Source organism: Acomys minous (assembly GCF_964271855.1).
Source record: "Acomys minous genome assembly, chromosome: 12".
Taxonomy (NCBI): Eukaryota; Metazoa; Chordata; class Mammalia; order Rodentia; family Muridae; genus Acomys; species Acomys minous.
This window is the reverse complement of record NC_140493.1, coordinates 21,970,574-21,997,279: the sequence shown is the minus strand read 5'-3', so window position 1 is coordinate 21,997,279 and position 26,706 is coordinate 21,970,574. Positions and strand designations below refer to the sequence as shown.

At 53.0% G+C, this 26,706-nt stretch overlaps 1 protein-coding gene across 1 annotated transcript in view; it reads left to right on the top strand.

Moving 5' to 3' along the window:
* The window catches only part of CACNA1I (calcium voltage-gated channel subunit alpha1 I), a 121,357-nt gene that overhangs the window by 83,413 nt on the left and 11,238 nt on the right, over positions 1-26,706 (top strand). Inside the window, exons 11-29 of the mRNA XM_084748317.1 lie at positions 1,770-1,921; positions 2,826-3,011; positions 3,309-3,426; positions 3,586-3,741; positions 4,137-4,230; positions 4,828-5,030; positions 5,532-6,011; positions 6,305-6,405; positions 6,793-6,916; positions 7,179-7,247; positions 7,742-7,926; positions 8,377-8,503; positions 8,779-8,904; positions 10,119-10,208; positions 11,210-11,402; positions 11,997-12,148; positions 13,334-13,443; positions 14,021-14,154; positions 17,553-17,623. Coding sequence (XP_084604443.1) covers positions 1,770-1,921; positions 2,826-3,011; positions 3,309-3,426; positions 3,586-3,741; positions 4,137-4,230; positions 4,828-5,030; positions 5,532-6,011; positions 6,305-6,405; positions 6,793-6,916; positions 7,179-7,247; positions 7,742-7,926; positions 8,377-8,503; positions 8,779-8,904; positions 10,119-10,208; positions 11,210-11,402; positions 11,997-12,148; positions 13,334-13,443; positions 14,021-14,154; positions 17,553-17,623 — 2,871 coding nt within the window. The remainder of the gene's footprint in view (positions 1-1,769; positions 1,922-2,825; positions 3,012-3,308; positions 3,427-3,585; positions 3,742-4,136; positions 4,231-4,827; positions 5,031-5,531; positions 6,012-6,304; positions 6,406-6,792; positions 6,917-7,178; positions 7,248-7,741; positions 7,927-8,376; positions 8,504-8,778; positions 8,905-10,118; positions 10,209-11,209; positions 11,403-11,996; positions 12,149-13,333; positions 13,444-14,020; positions 14,155-17,552; positions 17,624-26,706) is intronic.

Sequence of the window (26,706 nt, the reverse complement as noted above, 5' to 3'; positions counted from 1 at the left end):
CCATCCCCCCATTTGCTTGGCCTCCCACTTGTCTGTCTATATTCATCTGTCTGCCTCTCTCCCGCCTGCCTCTCTCCCGGAAAAAAAAATGCTCTTGGGAGTGATGGATGGTCCATTAGAGAGAGATTAACAGGTGTGTGCTGCCTGGAAAAAACAGCTGTTGCGGGGGAGGAGGGAGGCGAGTTAGTGACCTTTCTGAAGCGCAGTGGCTCCAGCTCGGTTGGAGGGAACACGTACACACTGTATGTGGCTGAGGGCCAGCGGATGGCCGTCACAGACCCGTCATCATCAGCCACCCTCTCATCTCCGAAGATTTGATTTGGGTGGGCTGAGTGAGCAGCACTGGAGTCCCTCCCACTCACACCCCTCCCAGGGTCCTGCTCCCCTTGCATTTTGTGAGTCAAATGTAATTACAGATGGAAACGGGGGTGGGGGGGCTCTCCTTTTATATGGGCTTGAGAGGAACTGGCAGTTTTATTGGATTTCCTGGGCAGTGGATGGAAAGCTGGTGACTGGGTAATTTTTTTTTCTTCTTTTTTCTTGTAAGCCATATGGGATCAAAGGTAGGCCCCTGGGATTCCATGTTGCTCAGTGGAAGAGGTGGGCTTGGAATTCAGGTGCTGACAAGTAGGAGATGGCTTGCTGTTGTGGCTCTCTCCTGTCATCCAGCCCTTGTCCTAGCTGGGAGTCTGGCTTGGCCACTCTTCTCTGCTCTCTTCTTTTACTTCCTCCAGGAAGCTGCCTGGTTCCCCAACACTGTCCCCAGTCAGCTTAGCCAGTGTTAGGTTAGAGGCTTGCTTTGTTTTAGGGTGCCATTGACAGCAGGCATCCCCCCCTCCCTGGCAGGAACATAGGCCCAGCACAGTGCGGGCTCTTGGGAGACCTATGTGATACATTCAGGAGTGAACAAATGAATGAGTGAGCAAGCGGACTGGTTCAGGCAGGGTTTCTGTGTGCGGCAATGGAGTCTGCGATTTCTACTGGGTAGTTCTTTGCAAGTCGGACCCCACCTCCCAGCCAGTTTCCTTACTTACCAAATGGAAAGGTCAGTGGTGGCCTATCAGGCTTGGAGGTTCAGTGAAGGAGGGACAAGTAGCCATTTCTTTTCTAAGATTCAAGCAGAAGCCGCTGGTGTCTCCCCATGAGCATGAGCCTGGTGCTTCAATGTGGAGAGGAGAGCAGAGGACAGAGTTTCATTGCCTGACTCTTATCCAGAGGCTGGGAGTTCAGGATGCCCTGCTTGTGCATAACAAGAGAGAGGCTCAGAGGCAGGGGCCATGTCTGGAAGCATTCTCTTTATCCCCACGGCATGGTCTATTTTAAAGCAGGGTCCCAGATGGTACCGTTTGCAAGCAGCTACCTGCCTCTTAAAATCTTGAGAGTAGAGCATAGAGGGAGGCCTGTGTCTAAAGAATGGTGGCCCAGTGCCACCAGCTAGGGACTCTGGGCCCTTCCCTTGATTTTCCTTGATGTTCCCTGAGAGCCACCGTGGAGGTTCTCATGTGCCTAGGGCTGTGCACGGCATGCGGCAGGTTCCCTGTCTTCGTCCTCCACTTCCAGGCAGCGTGTGAGAGGCTGGCCCATCTCTAACTTGGTCGTATGATGCTGCCCACTGTATGGTACCAGCACCATGTGTGGGCTGCCTCACTCCCTTGTACACAACTGTCCCTCCATCCAAAGGTAGCACAGTTAAGAAGTCCTAAAGACTATGGTGCAAGTCAAATGGACCCGGCAGGGTCATGCGCGCTCTCTGTCCCTACGTCCCACAGCCCGAGGAGCTGACCAATGTCCTGGAGATCTGTAACGTGGTCTTCACCAGCATGTTTGCCCTAGAGATGATCCTGAAGCTGGCCGCCTTCGGGCTCTTCGACTACCTGCGAAACCCTTACAACATCTTTGACAGCATCATTGTCATCATCAGGTAACCCACACTGGCACCCCGAAAGCTGAGGAGCAGGAACGAGAGCCCCCCCCCACAACCCCTAGCGACACAGGAAGCCTCTGAATGACAAAGGGAACCGACTAGACCGGTGATTCGGCAATGTGTGCTTCCACATTAATGTGCTCTATAGAGGGAGCAGTGAGTCTGAGGCCGCTGGAGTTCCACACAGGGGCCTGGAGACAGAGAAGTAGCGACCTCAATCATTATGCAACCTGAAGATAGCAAATATTTTGATTGCCCATGAAGTCATGGCTGTGGCTGATTCTCTGATTTGTTGTTTACGTGACTAATCAAAAAAAAGCATGCAACCTCTGAAAGAGAGTAGCGATGTTCAGAGACTTGCGAGACTAGGCACAGGCTGTTGCCTCCTCTTTGTCTTTCTTTGCCCACGCATGCATGCGTGGGTGTGTGTGTTTGCGCGCGTGCATGCGTGTGTGTGTGTGTGTGTGTGTTTGCGTGCGTGTGTGCGTGCGTGCATGCTGTGTGTTTGTGCATGTGTGCATGCTGTGTGGGCGTGTGTATGTCAGAGGGCAACTTGCAGGAGTCACTTCCTTCCTGCTGTGGGGATCCTGAGGACTGAACTCAGGTCATCAGGCTTGGGGGCAAGCCACTCCACCTCTGACTCATCTTGCCAACAAACCACAGGCTTCTTAATGCAGGATTCATTGACTCCTGGCTAAGAAACCCTGATTTAGGGGGTGCTGTGGAGTAACACCCACAGTCATGGTGAATGGATAGATGGATGGATGGATGGATGGATGATGTAAGCTGTTTTTCTATGCTCCTTGCCCTCTCTGCTTCTTCTCTCTTCCTGTCCCCTTGGCCTCCCACTGACCCTTTGCACTTCTCCCCCCCCCCTTTCCCCACCCCATACCGGCTGCAGCATCTGGGAAATCGTGGGGCAGGCGGACGGTGGCCTGTCTGTGCTGCGCACATTCCGGCTGCTGCGGGTGCTGAAGCTGGTGCGCTTCATGCCAGCGCTGCGGCGCCAGCTCGTGGTGCTCATGAAGACCATGGACAACGTGGCCACCTTCTGCATGCTGCTCATGCTCTTCATCTTCATCTTCAGGTGAGCCCGCCCTCCCTAGGCCTCAATATCCGGGATCTGCTGGAGGCCATGGGTGTGAGCCTGGGACGTGGTGGCTGGTGGAAGACCCTAGGGACAAAGTTGCGAGGGTCTGGCTTTAAATCCCCAGCACCAGCATTCAACCCCAATGGCTCTGGGAAGTTCCGCTTTCTGAGCCTTGGCAGTATCCTCTGTGGACCCGGACGTGACATGTCCCTCTGTTCTGGTACTGGGTGGTCTTGGGAGTAGCAGGGAGCTCAGTGTGACCAGTGCCTTGAGCCACCTCCTTCCCTTTCCCAGCATCCTTGGGATGCATATCTTCGGCTGCAAATTCAGCCTCCGCACGGACACTGGCGACACAGTCCCCGACAGGAAGAACTTCGACTCCTTACTGTGGGCCATCGTCACAGTGTTCCAGGTGAGTGGCAGCTGAAAGCTCATGGATTTTGGCGGGACGGGGTGGGGGATGGGGCGCAGCGCGGGCGCTGACGTCTCATAGCAGGTCTGGGAGGGGCTAAGGCTGACACAAGGCTGGGCCTGGGCCTGGACCAGGGCTGAACTGTGTCCTTCTCAACAGATCCTCACTCAGGAGGACTGGAACGTTGTCCTGTACAATGGCATGGCCTCCACCACCCCCTGGGCCTCCCTCTACTTTGTTGCCCTCATGACCTTTGGCAACTATGTTCTCTTCAATCTCCTGGTGGCTATCCTGGTGGAAGGCTTCCAGGCTGAGGTAACTGTAAGTGTGGGATAGTCACTGGGCAGGGGGCAGGCAGGGAGCCTGGAGCTGCCAATGGGGTGTCGAGCTTTCCATTCCAGGAAGCATGCTAATGCAGGATGAATCCAGGATTCCCACTTCTCCCTTGGGTGGCTTCTTTGCCTCAAATTAAAGCCTCCAAGATCTGGGTTTCCAGAGCCTGCTTCTTCCGCCATACTGTTGAGTTTTGGGGAGCTGGATATAAGAAAGGCTGCGTTTTGTGGCCAAAGTTCTCATTGGCCTCTCACGTCCCTGTTCTGAACCAGTTTCCCTCTCTGTAAAAGGAGGGTAGAAACACCCATTGAAAAAATACCGAGCATGGGGTAGGGAAAGGCAGAGCTGACCTGTGCCATTGTGACCTGACCTCCCAGGGTGATGCTAACCGCTCTTACTCTGACGAGGACCAGAGTTCATCCAACCTGGAGGAGTTTGACAAGCTCCCAGAGGGCCTGGACAACAGTGGAGGTAAGCACGTCTACTTTCCACTCAGGGTTAGGAGCCCTCTGTAGCTTCCCAGGTGGACATGGGGCACAATGGCTTTCCCATGAAGGCTAGGCTCAGGGATGGCTACTTGTTTGTGTTTTGCAATTACACCTGAAGTAGATGCCTGGTCTCAGAAAAAGACCATTGTGGACCTCCTGGGCTCCTGTAGAAAGGCCACCTGCTTCCCCTACCACATGGAGCTCTGAGTTACAACCCTGGTGTCTTTGGATGTAGCCTGGGTTCTGGTCATGTCTGATACCACTAGGTGTCCTTTTCCAACCATGCACACTGCCCATGGAAACCCAACAGGACAGTCCCCGCCTATGTGCACAAGAGTGAGGTGCTCTGGCCTTGTGGAGGTCTAGGCTGGCCCTAGAACAGAAGGGAAGGGTTCCTGAAGAGCAGTCTCACAGGCGGGATGGAGGAAGGCACATGAAGTAGGCACCAAAGCAACATCTAGGATTTCTTGGCGGAGGACATCTCCACAGAAAATCTCTCCATCTATATATGCTCACTCTGATTATCTCGTGGCTTCCTTTGTCTGTCTGTCTGTCTGCTGTCTTCATCTCACACCTCCAGATCTCAAGCTTTGTCCGATACCCATGACACCCAATGGACACCTGGACCCTAGCCTCCCCCTGGGTGGGCATCTGGGTCCTGCTGGTGCCATGAGCACTGCCCCCCGCCTCTCACTGCAGCCAGACCCGGTACTGGTGGCCCTAGACTCCCGAAAAAGCAGTGTCATGTCACTGAGCAGGATGAGCTATGACCAGCGTTCCTTGGTGAGTTCTGCGGGTGCCATGATGGCTGGTTGCTGGTGATGGGAGGAGGGAGGATGACAAAGGATGTGACACAAGGTGCCCTGGTGAGCCCAACATACTATGTAGTGGGAACCAGGCAGGGTCTATGTTTATGATAACCCTGGGTGCTCTGTGTCGGAACAGGTCTTGGTAGTGGAATGAAAAGGGTGGAATTTGGTGGAGAGATCTGGAATCCAGTAGTGTATAGTCTGTAAGGGGAGGGGCCAACTAGAGCATTAATCTGGCCTCTGCCACCTCTGAGCTGTGTAAAAGCGAGGAAATTATCACCTACCCTTGAGCCCCAGTCTCCTTACCTGTAAAGCTGGTCCTTGTTTGTTATAAGCTTTTCTCAAGAAAAGGAAAGGGTTTCATCTGAGTCATACGTTGGAGTGGGTGGGCACACTCTAGCATGGTGTGCAGGAGGTACGGGCCTAGATTATGGTGTGGGTGAGGCTGCTGATCCAAATCTGGGCCTCTCCGCAGTCCAGCTCCCGGAGCTCCTACTACGGGCCCTGGGGCCGCAGCGGGACTTGGGCCAGCCGCCGGTCCAGCTGGAACAGCTTGAAGCACAAGCCGCCCTCAGCGGAGCATGAGTCTCTGCTCTCCGGGGAGCGGGAGCGTGGTGGCAGCGGCGTCAGGGCCTGTGAGGGTTCCCGGGAGGAGGCGCCTCCTCGCGCCGCACCCCTGCATGCCCCGCACACCCACTATGCACACCATGGACCCCACCTGGCACATCGTCACCGCCACCACCGCCGGACGCTGTCCCTCGATACCAGGGACTCAGTTGACCTGGCAGAGCTGGTGCCCGTGGTGGGTGCCCACTCGCGGGCTGCTTGGAGGGCAGCGGGCCAGGCCCCTGGACACGAGGACTGCAATGGCAGAATGCCCAACATCGCCAAGGACGTCTTCACTAAGATGGACGACCGCCGCGACCGCGGGGAGGATGAGGAAGAGATCGACTATGTGAGTAGGGGCTAGCTGGGACACCTGAGATGCGCTGCACCGCGAAAGCAAGTCTGCAGGGCTGAAAGAGGCGGATCCAAGGGCTTTGGGTGGTCCCAGGCATGGTGGATGGGGCTGGAGGGTGGGACCAGAACTGCCCACATCTGATCTACCCTGTCACCAAACTTTCCTTGGTTGGGGCCTGGGGGAGAGTTCGGAGTTCTCGGGCCTCCAGTTTGTTGGCTGGCAGAATGGGAAGAGTCGGGCCGCTCATCGCAGCACCAACCTCAGCATCCAATTCCTTGCCTTGCTAGACGCTGTGTTTCCGGGTCCGCAAGATGATTGATGTCTACAAGCCGGATTGGTGCGAAGTCCGCGAGGACTGGTCGGTCTACCTCTTCTCCCCTGAGAACAAGTGAGTAATGGCTGGCTGGGAGAGTGGGGGAAGGAGAGTTCGCTACCTAACTGGGCAGGGCACCTTCATGAGCCAGAGAGAGGAGGGTCTTCAAGGGAAGGGGAGGGGCCTGATGTCCCTCTGGGTCCACAGGCAGCCTGAAAACTCATGTGCAGCCTTTCCCATCAGGCTTTGTTGGGTGTTGGAGGCAGATGGTTGACCTCACTATGTAGGTATATGGTGGGGGTACCTTAGGCAGTTGTCAAATGGCTACAGGAGAGGAGAGAGATGCTTTCCCTTAAGCCACTCTGTCCCTGAGCATGGGTCTTGGTCCTCTGTCTTCCTTCTGGTCAGAGTGGGAGGCAAATTGACCCTCCTGGGGGCGGGGCTTCCTTGACACCCACTTAGGTTCCGGCTCCTGTGTCAGACCATCATTGCCCACAAGCTCTTTGACTACGTAGTCTTGGCCTTCATCTTCCTCAACTGTATTACCATTGCTCTGGAGAGGCCCCAGATTGAAGCAGGTAGCACGGTAAGTGGCTGCAGAGGGCCAGAACACTGGGGGTGACCAAGGTGGGGGAGCTCAGGCACAGATCAGCCAAGTCAGACGCTAGGCATGGAGAGAGAGAGAAAGGAGGTGGGAGGGGAGGGAGGTGGCAGGGAGCTTGCCTGTGGGAGGGAAAGGCCACGAGATCTGAGAGGTGGTGGCCATGGTGGCTGCCCATGGCTGAAGCTGACCAGGCACACAGGGAGTCGTACAAGGCCTGGGCTCACGGCTTTTCCCTCTCTTTCAGGAACGCATCTTCCTCACGGTGTCTAACTACATCTTCACGGCCATCTTCGTGGGAGAGATGACACTGAAGGTTGTTTTGGGCTTTACCAGGATCCCTCTCACCCCCCCACCTGGAGCCCCTGGCCTAGGCCTCACCTCTCCTGCTGACCTGGCCCTCAGCGAGATTCCACAGGCCCCTGAGGTCCATTCCTGTTGGGCTCTAGCCCCCTGCGTTGAGCTTCTGTAATTAGAGGGGATCAGTGGTGGCTCCTTCTTCTCCAATCATGAAACCCAACTAGAAAAGCGCATTTGGGTAGAAACATTTCTCTGCGGTGCTCCCCAGCGTGGGTGGCTTTGGGGTGAGGTCTCATGGTCATCATCTAAGACCATAGCTTACAGACTTCCCTGGGCCCAGACCCTGCTCCTTCCTGCCTGTCACCAGCCCTCAGAAGAGGGCTTCCCCTTCTTCGCGAGCCACATCCCGTCCACCACCTCCTTACCTCCCTTTGTCCTGTCCCTGGGGTCAGAGGTGGAGTCTTCTGGCCCTATCTGTCTCCTAAAGCTTGACCCTAACCCCGCCCCTAGGTGGTTTCTCTGGGCCTGTACTTTGGTGAGCAGGCGTACCTACGTAGCAGCTGGAATGTTCTGGATGGCTTCCTGGTCTTTGTGTCCATCATCGATATTGTGGTATCCGTGGCCTCCGCGGGGGGAGCCAAGATTCTGGGGGTCCTCCGTGTCCTGCGGCTCTTGCGCACCTTACGTCCTTTGAGGTAAGGATCCTGCCCCAACGCATGGAGATGGAGTGTGTGGGGAGCAGTGTTGTCCAAGTCTAAGTGGATCATCCACTCTGGCTTGACAACGCAGGCTCCCAAGAGCATTGTGCCACGTACACCCTGCTGCTGGGGGAGGAGCTTAAGCGCTTAGGGCAAGGGCTAAAATGGCCTCCACTGTGTTATCTCCTCTGAGTTCCTGGGTAGCTCAGTGCCATCTCTGGGTGCCATCTCTTGGATGCGTTGTGCACTCTACAGGGACTGGGTGAGGCGGTCAAGTGCCTTTCTGAGTATTGATCTAGGTAGATCACTGCCCATCTCTTGCTACTGCATCTTCACTTCCTGTTGGCACTTCACCCCCTGGAGGCCTTGTGACTGTGAGCTGAATTGGGGCCATCTCTCTGTTGGCTGTGCCTGACAGTACCCTGGCCTTCCTTGCCTACCTCACAGGGTCATCAGCCGGGCCCCTGGCCTGAAGCTGGTGGTGGAGACGCTCATCTCCTCCCTTAAGCCCATTGGCAACATTGTGCTCATCTGCTGTGCCTTCTTCATCATCTTCGGCATCCTTGGCGTGCAGGTGAGGGGTGCCCACTTTGTGGGGTGACAAGACGCTGTGCACAGACTATTCACCCCTACCACACCCCACCTGTGTTCACTCATCTGGGGGCTCAGGAGGTCTTGGTGGACCCAAGTGAGAAAGGCAGACCCAACCTGGGTTGACTGAGCATGGGCAGGTTGTGTGTGTGTGTGTGTGTGTGTGTGTGTGTGTGTGTGTGTGTGAATTCCTGGAGCTTTCCCTCCTCTGATTGTGTCCCTCTTACACTGAGCACCACCACTCCTCCTTTCACACAGCTTTTCAAGGGCAAGTTCTATCATTGTCTGGGAGTGGACACCCGAAACATCACCAACCGATCTGACTGCGTGGCTGCCAACTACCGCTGGGTGCATCACAAATACAACTTCGACAACCTGGGCCAGGTGAGCACATCCAGGGTCACAAGGGTCACAGTCCTGCTCTTTCAGGACAGTTCCCCACCCTGCAAAGTGGGTAGGGGTGGAGCTCTGCTCACAGGATGGGTAAGGCTGGGACCCTGGGTGCAGAGTCGGCCAGCACATGAAGCTTAAAGGTACTTCACGAACACTGGTCCTGGTCTTGACTTCCCACCCAAGGCATAGTAATGGGAATTTTAGAGCCATCCACACTGGGAGGGTGGTGTACACCCAGTGAGAGGCCACCAATGAGGGGCCACCAGTGAGGGGCCACCAGTGAGGAGCCAAGCTTATTTTTTCTTTCTTTCTTTCCTTCCTCCTCTTCCTCCTCCTCCTCTTTCTCCTTCCCCTCCTCCTTGTCCTCCTCCTCCTCCTCCTCCTCCTCCTCCTCTTCTTCTTCTTCTTCTTCTTCTCCTGTCAAATGGGAATATGACAGCCCAGTAGGCAAGCTGAGTTCACGACTAGTCTGTCAGGCTCCTTGACCTGATGGCTTCTCTTTCCTAACACTTCAGTCAGCATGTTCTAACTTTGCCTTTGATCCCCGCCTCATGCATTTTCATAGTGTTCCAGGTGAGAGAGAACCTCCTCTCCCCATCTCCACAAAAGCCTCCAGGCACTTAGCTGTTTGCAGAGAGAAGACTGTCTTCTCCCACAGGGTACAAGAAAAAGCAGGGTCCAGGGTGGTGCCCCCTCACTGGTGGCCTCTAACTGGTGGTTCCTCACTGGATCTCCCTCACTGGTGGCCTCTCACTGGTGGCCAGTAGATTACCTGATGTTCACTCACAGGTCCATACTGTCACACCTGAATTAACACTAGAGGCTGGGTTGAGACCCAAGGCTTCTGAACTTTTGATTTTAGGTGGTGGGGACTTCTGGGGTGGCAATGACACAGCCCCTCAGGCTTGTCACTCACTGTCCCTCTCACTTATTAGCTCCTGCCATGGGTCAGGACATCTCACAGACAGTTACTAGTAGAATTGAGCAAGTAACTCAGGACTCTGGCTCCAGTTCTCCTTCTACCCAACAATGGCAGTCACAGGACACACAACAGGCACACAGTAGGTCTTCAGAGAGGCCTCTTCAGCTGAGGGCATAGTTCTACTACGCAGGAAGACCTCTTTGTCTTGATCTCCTAGAGGCAGAACAATGGAGGGCTGATAAAGCCACATCGCTTACCCCTACCCGCTTCCCCTGTCTTCCAGGCTTTGATGTCTCTCTTTGTCTTGGCCTCCAAGGATGGCTGGGTGAACATCATGTATAATGGATTGGATGCTGTTGCTGTGGACCAGCAGGTGGGCATGACTGGGGCTCCAGCAGATGAAGATGGCGGGGAAAGGACCTGCAGGTCACCTCTGACTCTTGGTTTCCTAGAACCCACATGGTTAGATCTGGAGCTGAGGAGGAGCTGAGGAGGGTCAGGGGTGATGAGTACATTTGTATGTGTTTCTCTATTCTCTCTGCCTGTCTCCTGTTCCCAGCAATGGATTCCACCTACTATTCTGACCTTGGTTGCCTCCTGGTCATTTTGTTTTCTGCTTTGTTTCTGTGTGGACGAGTAAGTGGGTAGGTGGAAGGGTGGATGAGTGGCAGGTTGAGTGGATGGAAGGCTGGATAAGAGGACAAGTGGGTAGGTGGATGGGTATGGGTGTGAGAGGGGAGGTGGATGGATAGATGGGTGGATATGTGCATAGATGAGTCCATGAGTGGGTGAATGAATATATTGATGAATGGATGGATGGATGGATGGATGGATGGATGGACAGATAGATAGATAAGTGAATGAGTAGGTGGGTGGGTGGGTGGATATATGACTGGGCTTATGGATGGAGAGGTGTGGATAGACGGATGCATGAGTAGATGGGCTGATGGGCAGATATAAATAGGTTGGATAGATAGTGGGAGGATGGATGGATGGGTGGCTGGGTGGTAGATGGATTAGATGGATGGATGTGTTGGTAATAGATAGATAGATTTGGTAGATGGCAGGGGAATGGATGGGTGGATGGGTGGGTGACAGAAGGGTTGGGTATGTGGTGGGTAGATGGCTGAGTGGTAGGTCAATGAAAAGACAGTAGGCCAATGTGTGCAGGAGACAACCACAGGAGCAGAGAAGGAGAAGGATCTTTTGCTCACCTCCTTACTCATGTCGGGCCCAGGCTAGACATTCCCCGTTTGCAGTGTTGTTTTCACCTTACCCTTCAGAGGCAGGCTGCACATCTGTGTGACCTTGCTGTGCTGACCAGGTCCCGTCCCCCCCCCGCCCCCCTCGGCCCTCACACCTGCCTCCCTGCAGCCTGTGACCAACCACAACCCCTGGATGCTGCTGTACTTCATCTCCTTCCTGCTCATCGTCAGCTTCTTCGTGCTCAACATGTTTGTGGGTGTGGTCGTGGAGAACTTCCACAAGTGCCGGCAGCACCAGGAGGCTGAGGAGGCACGGCGCCGAGAGGAGAAAAGGCTACGGCGCCTGGAAAAGAAGCGCCGTAGTGAGCACATGGTGGATGCTGGGATGGGCAGGGTCTCTCTACCTACCCCTGTGGCCCCTGAGGGGACTGGAAAAGAATAAAAGATATAATCTACCCTTTGCCCATGGCCCAGCCCCTTTCCCCAGCATCTACTGGTCCATCAGTAATACAGCGCTGCCCACCTGAGTGCAGGCAGAGACAGATGTAGTCTTTCCTGTGGGCACCACTGAGTGGGGGCTTTTAGAACATACCTGCTCCTCATGTTCTTCCTTTGTGTAAGTTGTCTACAGTTTGGGGGGCCAGTCATCCCCCTGGATGGCCTTAGGACCCTTGTATTTGCCTATCTGACCTAGAGTCCTTGTCGTGGACCTGTTTGGGGTGTTTGGGAATAATGTGTGCCCTAACATCTCTGCTTCCTGTCCCCTCCCCAATATCTCATGGTTCCCCGTCATGGCGTCCTGGCTGGTTGAGGAGCAACTCTCATCCAGGACCTGGTGTGGGCCAGCATGCTTCTCTCTTGCTTCCTTCCTATCCATGGTCTGTCCCTACTTTGTGCTCTTCCTCTGCTTGGTCGAACCCTGTGTGGTCTGTGCCACTCTCCCACGGTGCCTGCAGAAGCTCAGAGGCTGCCCTACTATGCCACCTACTGTCCCACAAGGCTGCTCATCCACTCCATGTGTACCAGCCACTACCTGGACATCTTCATCACCTTTATCATCTGCCTCAACGTGGTCACCATGTCCCTGGAGCACTACAACCAGCCTACAGTGAGTCTTGGGGTCACCATCTAGTCTAGGGTCACAATGTTAAGGACCAGCCTTAGCAGGATCCCACCTCAAGGACAAGGTTGGGTAAAAGGGCCCGCTGACTACAGCATCTATGAAGCTTACTTACGTCAGGCCTTTGTGAGGAGGAGGTGCAGGGCAGCTGATGAGTTAGACGCTTGAAAGGAAAAGGTCACTCTTTCCTGGAGTGTGTGGGAGGTGGCATTTTGGACAGCCTAGAGTGTGAGTAGCAGTGGCTGTGGTGTGTCAATATGGACTTCACTGGGCATGATGTGTGCTTTAATCCTCATAGTAATGTCAATGTTGGGAGAACCTCAGTCTGGGTTTTCCAGATGAAGAACTTGAGCCTCAGAGAGTAAAGTAGGCAGCAGAGCCACAATCAGAACTTGAATTTGTGTTCAAGGGTCTACTGGGGCCTCCACTGCCCACTGAGTATCCTGAGCCTGGCAATGATTTTCTGCGTGGGGGGAGGTGCAGACCCATGGCAGGCCACCTTGGGGTGGATGTCAGGCAGCATGCAAGAGAGGAAGGAGGCTTAGGACTCTGTTTGGCAAGGTTGGCAGGAAAGGTGTGGTCAAGCCTCTAGGTGAGGAATCTTATTGAAAAGGAAGAGAAGCCATGGCAGAGTGGACAGTAACTGTTAAATTTCCAAATTAATGTGAAGAAACGGGATTATTACAGTTTACAATTATCAATTAACATGTCCTGTGCCCAGCTCTGAATAGCTCATTTAATTTTCACAGCAGCTTTCTGATAGTCGGGAGGGATTATTTTCTTAAAAATTTTAATCGAAGAAAATAAGTGTTAGAGAGGTCAGGCACTTTCCCAGGTCACAGACTAATAAGGAGCAAGTGCTAAGCAGTATGCAAATCTATGCTGTCTGGTTTGGGGGTCCTTAACCACTACCCCATTCTGTCTCCAAAGAGGAGCAACAGGGTCAGGCCAGCCCAAATATGGAAATAAGAATGTGAAATGACTGTCACAGATGAATATATAAGGAATGAACAGGAATATAAATAAATAAATAAATAAATAAATAAATGGGATCAAAGCATTACACTAAATGTAAACGGACTAAACTCTCCCTCAAAAAGGCAGACACTCTGCTTATAGGACGGTTCTAAGGCAGCTCACAGCCTCACACCATGCTTCTCTTTTCCCCTGTAGTCCCTAGAGACAGCCCTCAAGTACTGCAACTACATGTTCACCACTGTCTTCGTGTTGGAGGCTGTGCTGAAGCTGGTGGCATTTGGCCTGAGGCGTTTCTTCAAGGACAGGTGAGTGCCTGGACCCTACTAGGGCAGCAGGCTTGAAAAGAAGTCCCGATCTTTGAAGTAGCCTGAAGGAGCCACTAACATCTGGCTGTTGATGGCCAAGGACTCCTAGCTGATGACTAGATCCCTGGACAGGAAGTACTTGAGTCTTATTGAGTGGACACAGGCTATCCGAGCTCATATCCTGTGGGTTCTCTGTTACCTGAAGACAGAACATGATCTGCCTCATGCTAACTTTTTAGAGGAAATAGCTGAGGCTTAGAGAGCTTGACAGACTGTCCAAATGCTACCCAAAGGGATCGGATAGTTTAGGATTTAGACGTAGAAGTCAGAGTCCAAACCTCCTCCCTTACAGGAGGCCGGAGATGTTTCTTCAGCTTAGGTAGCTCTCTGTAGAAAAGGGAGAAAGGGGGCAGACTCATCGACATCAGAGAGGATGGGGAGAAGGAAGGGTATTTGCACATTCTAGTGGGCCCCATAGGAGTCTGAAGTGCTGGGAGACTGCTTTCCGCCTGGGTGTGTCTGAGCCACTATGCTTCCCTCTGATTCCTCCTCCTGCCTCATCTGCCCTGCTGTGCAGATGGAACCAGCTGGACCTGGCCATCGTGCTGCTGTCTGTCATGGGCATTACGCTGGAGGAGATTGAGATCAACGCAGCCCTGCCCATCAACCCCACCATCATCCGTATCATGCGTGTTCTGCGTATTGCCCGGGGTAAGTAGGAGACAGGGCAGGGCAGAGACAAGCAAGAGTAGAGAGGGGACTCCCCACTGCCCAGGGGAGAGCATGTAGGGGTGGGGTGGGAGATGTGGAAAATGCTGGGCAAGAGGGGCTGTCTGCTGAGTAGGACAGAGCAGGATCCAAAGGAAACCCCTGTGTGTGCACAGCCTCCCACCCCAGATGCCACCTCAAACCCCTGTGTGTGCCCAGCCTCCCACCTCAGATGCCACCTCAAACCCCTGTGTGTACACAGCCTCCCACCTCAGATGTCACCTCAAACCCCTGTGTGTGCACAGCCTCCCACCCCAGATGCCACCTCAAACCCCTGTGTGTGCACAGCCTCCCACCTCAGATGCCACCTCAAACCCCTGTGTGTACACAGCCTCCCACCTCAGATGCCACCTCAAATCCCTGTGTGTGCCCAGCCTCCCACCTCAGATGCCACCTCAAACCCCTGTGTGTACACAGCCTCCCACCTCAGATGCCACCTCAAACCCCTGTGTGTGCACAGCCTCCCACCCCAGATGCCACCTCAAACCCCTGTGTGTGCACAGCCTCCCACCTCAGATGCCACCTCAAACCCCTGTGTGTGCCCAGCTTCCCACCCCAGATGCCACCTCAAACCCCTGTGTGTGCCCAGCTTCCCACCCCAGATGCCACCTCAAACCCCTGTGTGTGCACAGCCTCCCACCCCAGATGTCACCTCAAACCCCTGTGTGTGCACAGCCTCCCACCTCAGATGCCACCTCAAACCCCTGTGTGTGCCCAGCTTCCCACCCCAGATGCCACCTCAAACCCCTGTGTGTACACAGCCTCCCACCTCAGATGCCACCTCAAACCCCTGTGTGTGCCCAGCCTCCCACCTCAGATGCCACCTCAAACCCCTGTGTGTGCACAGCCTCCCACCCCAGATGCCACCTCAAACCCCTGTGTGTGCACAGCCTCCCACCCCAGATGCCACCTCAAACCCCTGTGTGTGCACAGCCTCCCACCTCAGATGCCACCTCAAACCCCTGTGTGTACACAGCCTCCCACCCCAGATGCCACCTCAAACCCCTGTGTGTGCACAGCCTCCCACCTCAGATGCCACCTCAAACCCCTGTGTGTGCACAGCCTCCCACCCCAGATGCCACCTCAAACCCCTGTGTGTGCACAGCCTCCCACCTCAGATGCCACCTCAAACCCCTGTGTGTACACAGCCTCCCACCTCAGATGCCACCTCAAACCCCTGTGTGTGCACAGCCTCCCACCCCAGATGCCACCTCAAACCCCTGTGTGTGCACAGCCTCCCACCTCAGATGCCACCTCAAACCCCTGTGTGTGCCCAGCCTCCCACCTCAGATGCCACCTCAAACCCCTGTGTGTACACAGCCTCCCACCCCAGATGCCACCTCAAACCCCTGTGTGTGCACAGCCTCCCACCTCAGATGCCACCTCAAACCCCTGTGTGTGCACAGCCTCCCACCTCAGATGCCACCTCAAACCCCTGTATGTGCACAGCCTCCCACCCCAGATGCCACCTCAAACCCCTGTGTGTGCACAGCCTCCCACCCCAGATGCCACCTCAAACCCCTGTGTGTGCACAGCCTCCCACCCCAGATGCCACCTCAAACCCCTGTGTGTGCACAGCCTCCCGCCTCAGATGCCACCTCAAACCCCTGTGTGTGCACAGCCTCCCGCCCCAGATGCCACCTCAAACCCCTGTGTGTGCACAGCCTCCCACCCCAGATGCCACCTCAAACCCCTGTGTGTGCACAGCCTCCCACCTCAGATGCCACCTCAAATCCCTGTGTGTGCCCAGCTTCCCACCCCAGATGCCACCTCAAACCCCTGTGTGTGCACAGCTTCCCACCCCAGATGCCACCTCAAACCCCTGTGTGTGCACAGCTTCCTGCCCCAGATGCCACCTCAAACCCCTGTGTGTGCACAGCCTCCCACCCCAGATGCCACCTCAAACCCCTGTGTGTGCACAGCCTCCCACCTCAGATGCCACCTCAAACCCCTGTGTGTGCACAGCCTCCCACCTCAGATGCCACCTCAAACCCCTGTGTGTGCCCAGCCTCCCACCTCAGATGCCACCTCAAACCCCTGTGTGTGCACAGCCTCCCCTCAGATGTCACCTCAAACCCCTGTGTGTGCACAGCCTCCCACCTCAGATGCCACCTCAAACCCCTGTGTGTGCCCAGCCTCCCACCTCAGATGCCACCTCAAACCCCTGTGTGTGCACAGCCTCCCCTCAGATGTCACCTCAAACCCCTGTGTGTGCACAGCTTCCCACCCCAGATGCCACCTCAAACCCCTGTGTGTACACAGCCTCCCCTCAGATGTCACCTCAAACCCCTGTGTGTGCACAGCCTCCCACCTCAGATGCCACCTCCATGCTTGTGTGTACAGCCTCCCACCTCAGATGCCACCTCCATGCTTGTGTGCACAGCCTCCCGCCCCCAGATGCCACCTCCATGCCTGTGTGCACCTACCCCTGGCTCCTCATGGCAACATAATCTGTATGGTCCACTCTCAGGATGTGCCACGTGGACTCAGTTCCAGGTTTGTGTGCGCTACCTGGCAACTTTTCCAGCACCGTAGCAGGGACACAGCCCCCCCCCCCCATGTGTCTTACAGTCTTACAGTTTTCCTTTCCTCCCCAGAGACCTATCTCTCATCGCAGAGGTTTTTCCTACTTCTTTCCCCCTAAATCTTACTGCCACAGTGATGGCTGGGTGCTTCTTGGTTTTTTTTTTTTGTCTGCCTCCTGCCCATTGCCTCCGCGTTCTAGAGGGTGAGATGTGCAGAAGCTCTGTCAGTGGTACCAGAATCCTTTTATGCCGGAGGGCACAGGAAGGGATGTGGAGCCTTGTGCCAGCCGTCTTTGCCACGTCACAGTTACTGACTCATCCATCCACACACTCGTGTTCCCCTCACTCCACTGTACATGTTCTGTGGTCTTTGGGCTTTTCTGTACCCAGATTTTGTGTTCTCTTTTGTGCACATACAACTCACTCTGCCGCTGCAGCTGTGTTTGTAAAAAAAAAAAAAAAGCTAATTATGTACTTTATGTAAATGGGTAATTTGTCTGCATGGGCATCTGCACAGCAGAAGAAGGGCATTAGATTTCATAGGACTGTAGTTATAGACAGCTGTGAGCCACCATGTGGGTGCTGGGAATTGAACTCGGGACTTCTAGAAGAGCAACCAATGTTCTTAGCTAGTGGGCCGTCCTTCCAGACCCTTCAGCCATATTCTTATGTAGTGCTTAAAAAAAAAAAAAAAAAAAAAAAAAAAGAACGCTGGTCATATGCTGCCCTGTTTCCTCTTTCCTCTCTGAGTTCACACACTTGCACGTACACACTCATGTGCACACACCCATAGCCTGGACTGAATGTCACCCACAGTGTTGAAGCTGTTGAAGATGGCCACAGGAATGCGGGCTCTGCTGGACACGGTGGTACAGGCTCTGCCCCAGGTAAGCGCTGCATCCTTCTGGGGCCCTGCTTTAAGCCATAGGGTTCATTGTGTGGGGCTGGGCCCTGAGGGATGTAGGCTTCAAATGTTCTCATCCCAAGACCTACCAAGACCCATGACAGAGTCTCTTCCCTGGGGAGTTGCTTAACCCTCTCCTGCTTCTCTTTGGGAACTCACAACATGGTCACCAGGATCCACTCTTATGTCCGTCCCTGGGAGGACTGGGAGGACCTATATAGTGCTTTCGGGAGCTCCAGGTTGGTGAAAAGATAGACACCTCGGGGTCCTGTGGGAAGAGGCCTGCGTTATGTTCCAAGAAGCGGGGAGGCACAGGTTACTCCCTAGCAAATCGGGCATGGTGACTTTTGAGCTGGACCTGGAAAAGTGACTTGGTGGGAAGATGTCATGTGATGGACAGTGAGGTCCCCATATAGCCTTCCAGGAGGGGAAGTGCAACCTCCAGGTCGAGGGGAGGATACTCATTAGGTTGGACTGTGTCCCTGATCAGTGGAAGGTGAACTAGGGTCTGGCTCACAGAGGGGGGAATTTTTCATCCTCTGATAAGCGTGCAGTGTTAGTGCCCCCCACCCCGCCCAGCCATATCTGAGTGTTTGCTGAGTTGACCCTTGCACACATCCACACTCATTGTGACTCACAGAGGAAACTTTATGCTTCCTAAAAATCAAAGGCATGCATAGGCACACAAGGAAGATGAAAGTAAAGCTCTCTTGGGGAACCTCCATTAAGGAGACCAGCAAGTCTTGTTCTTGAGTTTGGTGTAGGTTGTCCCAGTGTTACAAGGTAAGCCAACCAGGTAAGACCACCACACAAATACTCTTAAAGCTGGAAAAAAGTCTTTATTGCTGGCCAGCGATTGTATGGGGAACTAGCCCAAATCATGCAGCCCGGAGTCTTACTGCTCTTGTTTTTGTTTTTATTTTCTCTGTCTCTCTGTCTCTCTCTGTCTCTCTGTCTCTCTCTGTCTCTTTGTCTCTCTCTGTCTGTCTGTCTGTCTGTCTGTCTGTCTGTCTCTCTCTCTCTCTCTCAGAAAGCACATCCTAGTGTTGACACACTTCAGATATCAAGAAGTGGAACCCAGAAACAAAACAAAACAAAACAGAACAAAAGCAAGATTAGTAATTGAGGAACTTCCCTGGAACTTTGGCTCAGATCTTTGATGGATTAGGTCTTTGTTCCTATTTTGGCAGGTGTTGAGGCCTCCATGCTGGTGTTTAAGGTCAGAATGGTGCCTTAAACATAGGCTCAGTGTGCTAAGGTCTGGGAGCCTGTGGCATTCCCTACTGGTTCCAAGGACATGAGTCAAATTGTAGAGTCATCTTGGGGCAGGGAGTTACATCATCCCCTCAGCACTAACAATTTAACTGAATTTGTTCTCTGTTTTTCATAGTTGAGTAGGCAGTTGAGCAAGCAGGGTCCTGTAGTGAGGGTTAGGAGTTAATAAAAGGATCAACGGCCCAGCACTGGCCATGAGTAGAGTAGGTAAGTGGGTCCAAGAGAAGAAGGCCTGATAGCAGTTGTTAGATTCTTGGCATCTCTTTTCTCTTTCCTCAATGTTATTTCTAACCGTAGGTAAACATTTGTTAGAGTTATTTTTATGAAACTGTTTGCGCCTCAGTTTCTCTCTTAACCCAGCTATCACACAAATAATTGAAACTTTAAAAATATTTGTTTAATAATAAGCTTCACAACACAATAACTGAGCAGTTATTACTCTACTCTGAACCCTCTAAGCTAATCTGGCTTCCTCCCAGCTTACATCCCAGAGATACTTGTACTTTGTAGCTTTCCCTGCTCCAGCTCCTCTCCTGATGTCTCTTGGACCTCTGCCCGTGAGTCAATCCACTAAGCCTCCCTCTAACTCCTCTTCCTGTGGCTGTCAGGACGTCCAGCCCTATTGTCTCCCCTGCTTGGTGATTGGCTGTAAGATGCTTTATTGGCATATCAGGGAACAATTGGGGAGCAGTGATTATACAACATTGAGATGGGAGATTCTCAGAACAAGGGTTGCAACCAGATATGGGGAGGGGGGGTTTACAAAAATCAGCATTTGAATTAAACAACAACATGCTCACAAACGTTCTCTAATTACCCCTGGCTGGTTGACATAGAAGGTTTCTCCCAGTGCCGTAAAGAGACATCCTTATTCTATGAAGAACAACTTCTAAGGAATCTACCTGGGCTTCCAGATGAAAAATAGAACTTTCCAGATATCCTAGGCCTATGTTTACTTGAGTACTGAGTTCCTTACATTTTTTTAATCCCCACAACTAAGGATGAAATTCCAACTGCAGGGGCACCTGTGATGCTCGCCCCCACCAACAGGGCAGTGAGAGTGGGGATGGTTCGCCATGCACAAGGCAGACCACCATCTAGATTTAGGTGAGCCCTGCCTAATTATCACTATAGGCAAACCCCTGTGGTGTGACATACATGGGGGAGTGCAAACAATTCAGAAGGTGCACACTTGGTTAAGCTGTTAGTGCAAGCAAGTCATGTAGCAGCCAGGACCTGGAAACACACTTTGTCTGCCATTCTTGGAGTTAACCTGCTGTGTGTAGTTACAGGAATCTGCATGGGGGTACTATCTAGGGGGTATCTTAGTGACATTAAGCAGACAGTCTTTTCTTGGAGGACTCCCAGGGTGAGCTGAGGTTGGTATCATTTACAGTTTTCAGAATTGGAAATGCTGAGTATTGTTTGATAATCCTGATATAGAATGGGGGTTGGGGCCCAGGCACAGCCAACAGTCTTTCCCTATGTCTCGTAGAGAAATGGTTCAGGAACTGACACACCCCAAGCACTGAAGGGCTGGCTTCTACTGCTTCTTGGACCTTTACCCTCTATGGTTACCAAAGGAATTCCCTGGGACCTTGGAGTTTTCTGGCTTACCACCTTAGGACTCTTCTTGTATTCCAGGGGTACCAAGATGTGCCAGTTTGGGAAGATGGGCAGATGACCCTATGTAGAGGTTTCCTTTGCATAGTAAATTTGCTGCCCGGGTCTCAATACAACCTGATCCCTGGTTTCTGCTGGTTTTCCAATAACGGCCTTCAGTTTCCTGCCATGCCCTAACCATTATGGATCTGGGATTGCATTACAGGTAGATTGTGATGGTTTTCTCTTTAGGACTACGAAAGGGTCAGTGTGCCCATAGGAAGACTTGACTTCACAGCACTGTTGAACACAATGGCATTTGCCTAGCTTTTGGCAGTTCAGAGCGGGGAAGGGGAGGCTGTCAGCAAAGCAGACATAGTATGGGGTAGATTGGAGCCCTGTTTCCTCAAAAGTGGACTGACAGGCCCAGGGACATACTCCTTTGCAGCATCTTTTCCCAGTTGTCTCTGGATGTGATATTTTACAGGAATCCCCACCTGGAAGGTGGGTTGGTCTCAGAGGATTGCCTAGTTGTGAGCTCCCCAATTCTGGCCTTTCTTAATTCCTATACTCAAGGTCCTGGCTCAAGAAGGTTTGGGGGCTTTTGTCACAGGGAACAAACAAGACAAAATAGGACAATCACAGTCCTCCTATGGCCTGTGTCAGTCTTATCTTTAAAGGGTTGGAGGACCTGGTGACAACCTATATATCTTTGTCCTCTGCAGCCTCCCTTGGCTGGGTGTGGTAGATTCATGGGATGACACTCGCAATGCTCACTTCTGTAGGGATGGTGGGGACCACAGGGTGTAGGCTCCATGTTAGCTCTAGGCTCTGGGTCAATGGGATGGAGCTTGTGGCAGGCTCAGGGCTTGATGCAGGGCCTGTAAGGACTTGAGGAGGGACATGGCTTGTAGTCCCCACCTTATGAATATCTCTGAGCTCAGGGAGGGGGTGGGGAGGCCTCCCAGACACAATTACAAGTGGGGTGAAATCTTGATATAGGGTGCATCTAGCCTTTAGAAGGGGAAATGGTAGGAGGTTGCTCGACTTTCGCTAGGCTCAAGGACGTATTTAGCCAAAGTTTCCTTCAAGGTCCTATTCATCCTTTCTACCTGTTCTGAACTCTGTGGCCTATAGGCACGATATAGTTTCCGGTCAACAGTTAGGACTTTTGCCAGATTTTGAGAAACTCTGGCCATGAAAGCCAGGCCATTGTCTCACCCCGGGGAGGGGCAATCCAAACTTAGAAGTCTACACTTTGAGGAGTTTCTTGGTGACCACTGAGGCTGTCTCCACTCAGGTAGGATAGGCTTTCACCCGTTCAGACAGGGTATCTATGAAAACCAGCACATACTTAAACCCATGAACCATGGGTCTTATACAGTCTACTATGCAGTGTTTCCTAGGGGTTCTTCCTCGGGCATGGATTCCCCTGGGACTTTTCTTCCTCCTTTGGGATTTACTTGGGCACAAGCAGTACTTCTGGACGCAGCGCCTTTGACAAGATTGTCTAGTTGAAGGATGGGCCTGAGTAACTCATCCATTTTGGCTGTCTCCAGGTGGGTGGCCTGGTGGCGTTTGGTGTCCATTGGCTCCTGATAGCAGCAGGAGTACATGTCTCCCATCTGACAAGAACTACCATCTATTTGCCTCCTGTTTGGTATCTTCCCCCCTCTTTGCCTACTTTGTTTCGGGCACTGGAGAAATTTGGGTTTGGGCAAGGTAACCAAGATTTGGAGAGGCTCCACTGGTTCTAAGGATGCTCTTTGGGGGTCAAGTCAACTCCCCTGTCCTCTTGGGTCTCTGTGGAATTCCCTTTCTGATGCCCTTCACAGTGGATATTGGCTACTTTTTTGACATCCATATGGCTTCTAGTAGGATCAGGGTTTCTTTATTTTTGCTCTCCTTTCTGGCTAAGATGAGGAGTCCTCTTTCTTGATAGAGGGTCCTATGAAAATGGACTGTGGTAAATGGCTTTGTTCTTTCCCCAGTGAGGTGCCTGGGTTCATGCCAAAAGCTCAGCCCTTAGTGCTGAGGTTCGTCAGCTGAGGGATCTCTGTGAGTTCAAGGACACCATGATCCACAAAGAGAATTCCAGGACAGCCAAGGCTACACAGAGAAACCCTGTCTCGAAAAACCAAACCAAACCAAACAGAAAAACCCCAGAGAATGAGCTAACCTGGTCCTAGAGGGGCTCACAGAGACTTCACCGCCAAACAGGGAACCTGCGTGGGGCTGACCTAGGCCCCCCGCACGTGTGACAGTTGTGTAGCTTGGTCTTCTTGTGGGACTTCTAATAGTCGGAGCAGGGGCTGTCCCTGACTCTGTTGCCTGCCTTTCCTCCTACTGGGACTGGGAGGAGAGGAGGGAGAGGAAACTGAGGTCTGGATGTTAAAAAACAAAAAATGATTTGGGTTGGGGGCTGAGTAGTAAGTGTGTGGTGACCTCCTCAAAGGATGTGGGGGCCTGTGGTTTTTGTAATATTAGATAGGATAAGGACAGTCTGGCTTGACTAAGAAGGAGTAAGTCACAGTGCCTTGTCACAAGTCCACCGTCCGAGAACAACAGAGCAGTCATGTCCAGTTCCAAAGGGAAAGTGACTTGGCTCTTCTCTATTCGCCTGGAAAGCAAGGACATTTGCTGGGAGAGATGTGGTTTCTCCTAATGTATGGGGGTGGGGGTGGAGGGCGGTGTTCTGGGATGCACATGTGGGCAGACAGGAAGTAAGTGGAAGCCTGGACTTGGAACACCCTGCCTGGGATCCAAGGGTGGGCCCTGAGCTTGTGACGACAGGTCTCCTGCCTTGGCTTCCTCACCTGTGAATAAGGATGCGACAGCCTTTCCGAGTTGGAGGTGTCAAACAATTAGAGCTCACCAAGCTTTTAGCAGGACTCGACTCACGGGAAGTGCCATAGTGGAGTCAGCTACAAGTGGGCATGGGGGTGTGGCCGTGAAGGGTGTGTGTTCAGCCTCCTTGACCTCTGAGCATCCTGTGTCGGGTCTGCAGGCCAGTGCTAAGCTGGTACAGGAGATACTGGGGGAAGCCCAGGCTCAAGTAGGAGACACATGACGGGCAACTACAATGACATAAGCATGTGCCAAGTGACATGAGGCTGTGAGGGAGGGGCTCATCCCTCAAAACTCTCTCAGCCTAAGTCTGTGCGGATAAATGGCGTATCCCCTGCTTCTCTCACTGCTGCTAGAAAAATACCCAGCAAAGCGGTTTATGGAGGGGAGGGCCTGCTTTGGTTTACACTTTGAGGGCGTCCATGGCGGGGAAAAGCACACGGCATCGGGAGCGTGAGGCGGCTGCTCACAGGGCGTCTGCACCCAGGAAGCAGAGACAGCTCAGCGCTGGTGTTCAGTTCACGTTCTTCTTTTTTATTCAGCCCAGGCCCCCAGCTGCTCACAGTTAGGGTGTGTCTCCCCACCTCAGTTAACCCAGTCTGGAAACTTGGGTCCTAGCTGAACCTTGGTCGACAATCAATAGAAACCACCGCAAAATGGATACTGTGAATTGCCGTGAAAATGGAATTGTAGCTCCTTCCCATGGACTTTGTCCTATACAGGCAGAGAAGGCACCAGGGAGAGCTCCTCAGAGGAGATGGCCAGAACCAAGCTTTGAGAGATGAAAAAGGAGGTACTGAGGCTGGAGAGATGGCTCAGAGGTTAAGAGCACTGTCTGTTCTTTTTTTTTTTTAATTAATTAATTTATTTACTGTATATGAGTGCTTTATCTGTAGAAGAGGGTATCAGATCACATTATAGATGGTTGTGAGACACCATGCGGTTGCTGGGAATTGAACTCAGGACCTTTGGAAGAGCAGACAGCGCTCTTAACCACTGAGCCATCTCTCCAGCTCCACTGTCTGTTCTTCTAAAGGTCCTGAGTTCGATTTCCAGCAACCACATGGTGACTCACAACCATCTATAATGAGATCTGGTGCCCTCTTCTGGAGTGCAGGCATAATACAGGCAGAATACTGTATAAATAATAAATCTTAAAAAAGAAAGAAAAAAAAAAAAAGAAGGTACTAACCATACGAGTTCAAAATTCTTCCCCACAGAGAGACAGGATATGCAGAGACCCAGCAGGTCCGTTTTCACATTGTTGGAATCAAGGAGTTGAAAGATCAGACTGGGAGAGGGGCCAGGAGAGGGTGTCATAACAGGCCTTCAGCTCTGGGACGGAACAAACTTGGGCTCTGTGTTGTGGCCTCCGTACGCTGCTATAGGAGTATTTGGACAAGAGGGTTTCAAGCAGCTGCCTTTGTGAGGAGGAAAGGGTGGAGGCAAGGAAGCAAGTGAAGAGACGACTGGGGTTCTCAGACCCTGAGGGGGCAAGGGCGAAGCTAGGAGATTGATGAGAAAGATGAAGGTAAGATCCTGCTTAGGAAACGCCGCCAGCTGGGTCTGAGCAGGGCAGGAAGCTAGCGATGTGGGCTGTGGTGAGGCCAGGACCTTCTCTGCTGTCAGGGCCATACACTGTGGCTTGAGGTGTCTACTGAACGCTTGTGTCCTTAATGAGTAGGATGCCGTTAATTAGCCAGGTACTGCAGTGCCGAGCGGCTGGGAGGGAAGGAAGTTCCGTTGCTCCATCTCAGTCTGTGATCCACGGGCTTTACTTTACAGTAATTACTTCAAACACTTCCCCCGACTCAATCCCCAGGAGCCTTTGGAGAGTCAGGAGGGATTTTCTTTGTAGGGCAGGAACGCCTTCTAGCCTCGTGCATAGCATGAGGTAAAGGCAGTCTCCCACTGATGCCTAGATTTGAACCAGGCTCGGAATCTGGGGCATTCTGTCCTAGAGGAGCCATGGGATGGGGGTGGCTGCATTTGCAGAAGGCTCTTGGGATCACGGGCGTGTGTGGTTCCTCCACTCACTCCTTTCTGTGGCCAGCCTTGCTCTGGCCTGTGGAGGCCATCCAGTTGTGTCCCTGGCCTGCAAAGGACAGTTTGCTGGGCTTGAATCCCTGACCTGTCATCACTCTAGATCTGTGTAACTAAACAGGGACTTCAGCTCTCAGTCTGTCTTGTTTTCACCTGAGAAATGGGGAGAGAGAGAGCACACAGATTTGTGTATGTGTATGTGTGTGTATACACATGTGTGTGAGGGCGTGGAATTGAGTGTCTTCTATCACTTTCTACCTTACAGGTTTTGTGGGTTTTTTTGTTTTTTGTTTTTGTTTTTTATTTTTGAGACAGGGTTTCTCTGTGTAGCCTTGACTGTCCTGGACTCACTTTGTAGACCAGCCTGGCCTCAAACTCACAGAGATCCACCTGCCTCTGCCTCCTGAGTGCTGGGATTAAAGGCGTGTGCCACCATGCCCAGCCCTCCCTTATGTTTTTATTTTGAGACAGGGGCTCTCCCTGAACCTAGAGTTCATGAATAGTTGGTCAATGAATTCCAGAGCTGTAGCCAATATCGTCCCTCGTAAGCAGGGCATATGCACACCACTGTACCCAGCTTTTACATGGTGCTGGTTGGTGATTCAAAGCTGGGTCCTCATGCTTGCACAAAAAAGTACTTTACCCACTGAGTCATCTCCCCAAACCCCTCAGGCTTCTGGAACAGTCCTTAAGCATCCAATTCTTAATCGGTGGCCTATACCCCGCACTAGTCTTGTCCTTCAGGAGACTAGAAGGCAGACCGCAAACATGGATGCTCAGCCTGCTGTAATGACACAGCTGCCCGAGCCTGGCCCTGCCTCTGTCCCCCTGGCCTGAGGTGCTTCACCTCTACCCTGCCCTGCCCTCCCCTCCCTAGGACTCCTCCTTCTCTTCTATCCTCCTCTTCTCAAGCCCCACCCCTTCTCCTCTTGCACACCCCCAGGCCCCTCCCCCTTCCCCTCTTGCATACCCCAGGCCCCTCCCCTTCTCCTCTTGCATACCCAGGCCCCTCCCCTTCCCCTCTTGCACACTCCCAGGCCCCTCCTCTTCCCCTCTTACATACCCAGGCCCCTCCCCCTTCCCCTCTTGCATACCCCAGGCCCCTCCCCTTCTCCTCTTGCATACCCAGGCCCCTCCCCTTCCCCTCTTGCACACTCCCAGGCCCCTCCTCTTCTCCTCTTGCACACCCCCAGGCCCCTCCTCTTCTCCTCTTGCATACCCCCAGGCCCCTCCCCCTTCTCCTCTTGCACACCCCCAGGCCCCTCCCCTTCCCCTCTTACATACCCAGGCCCCTCCCCC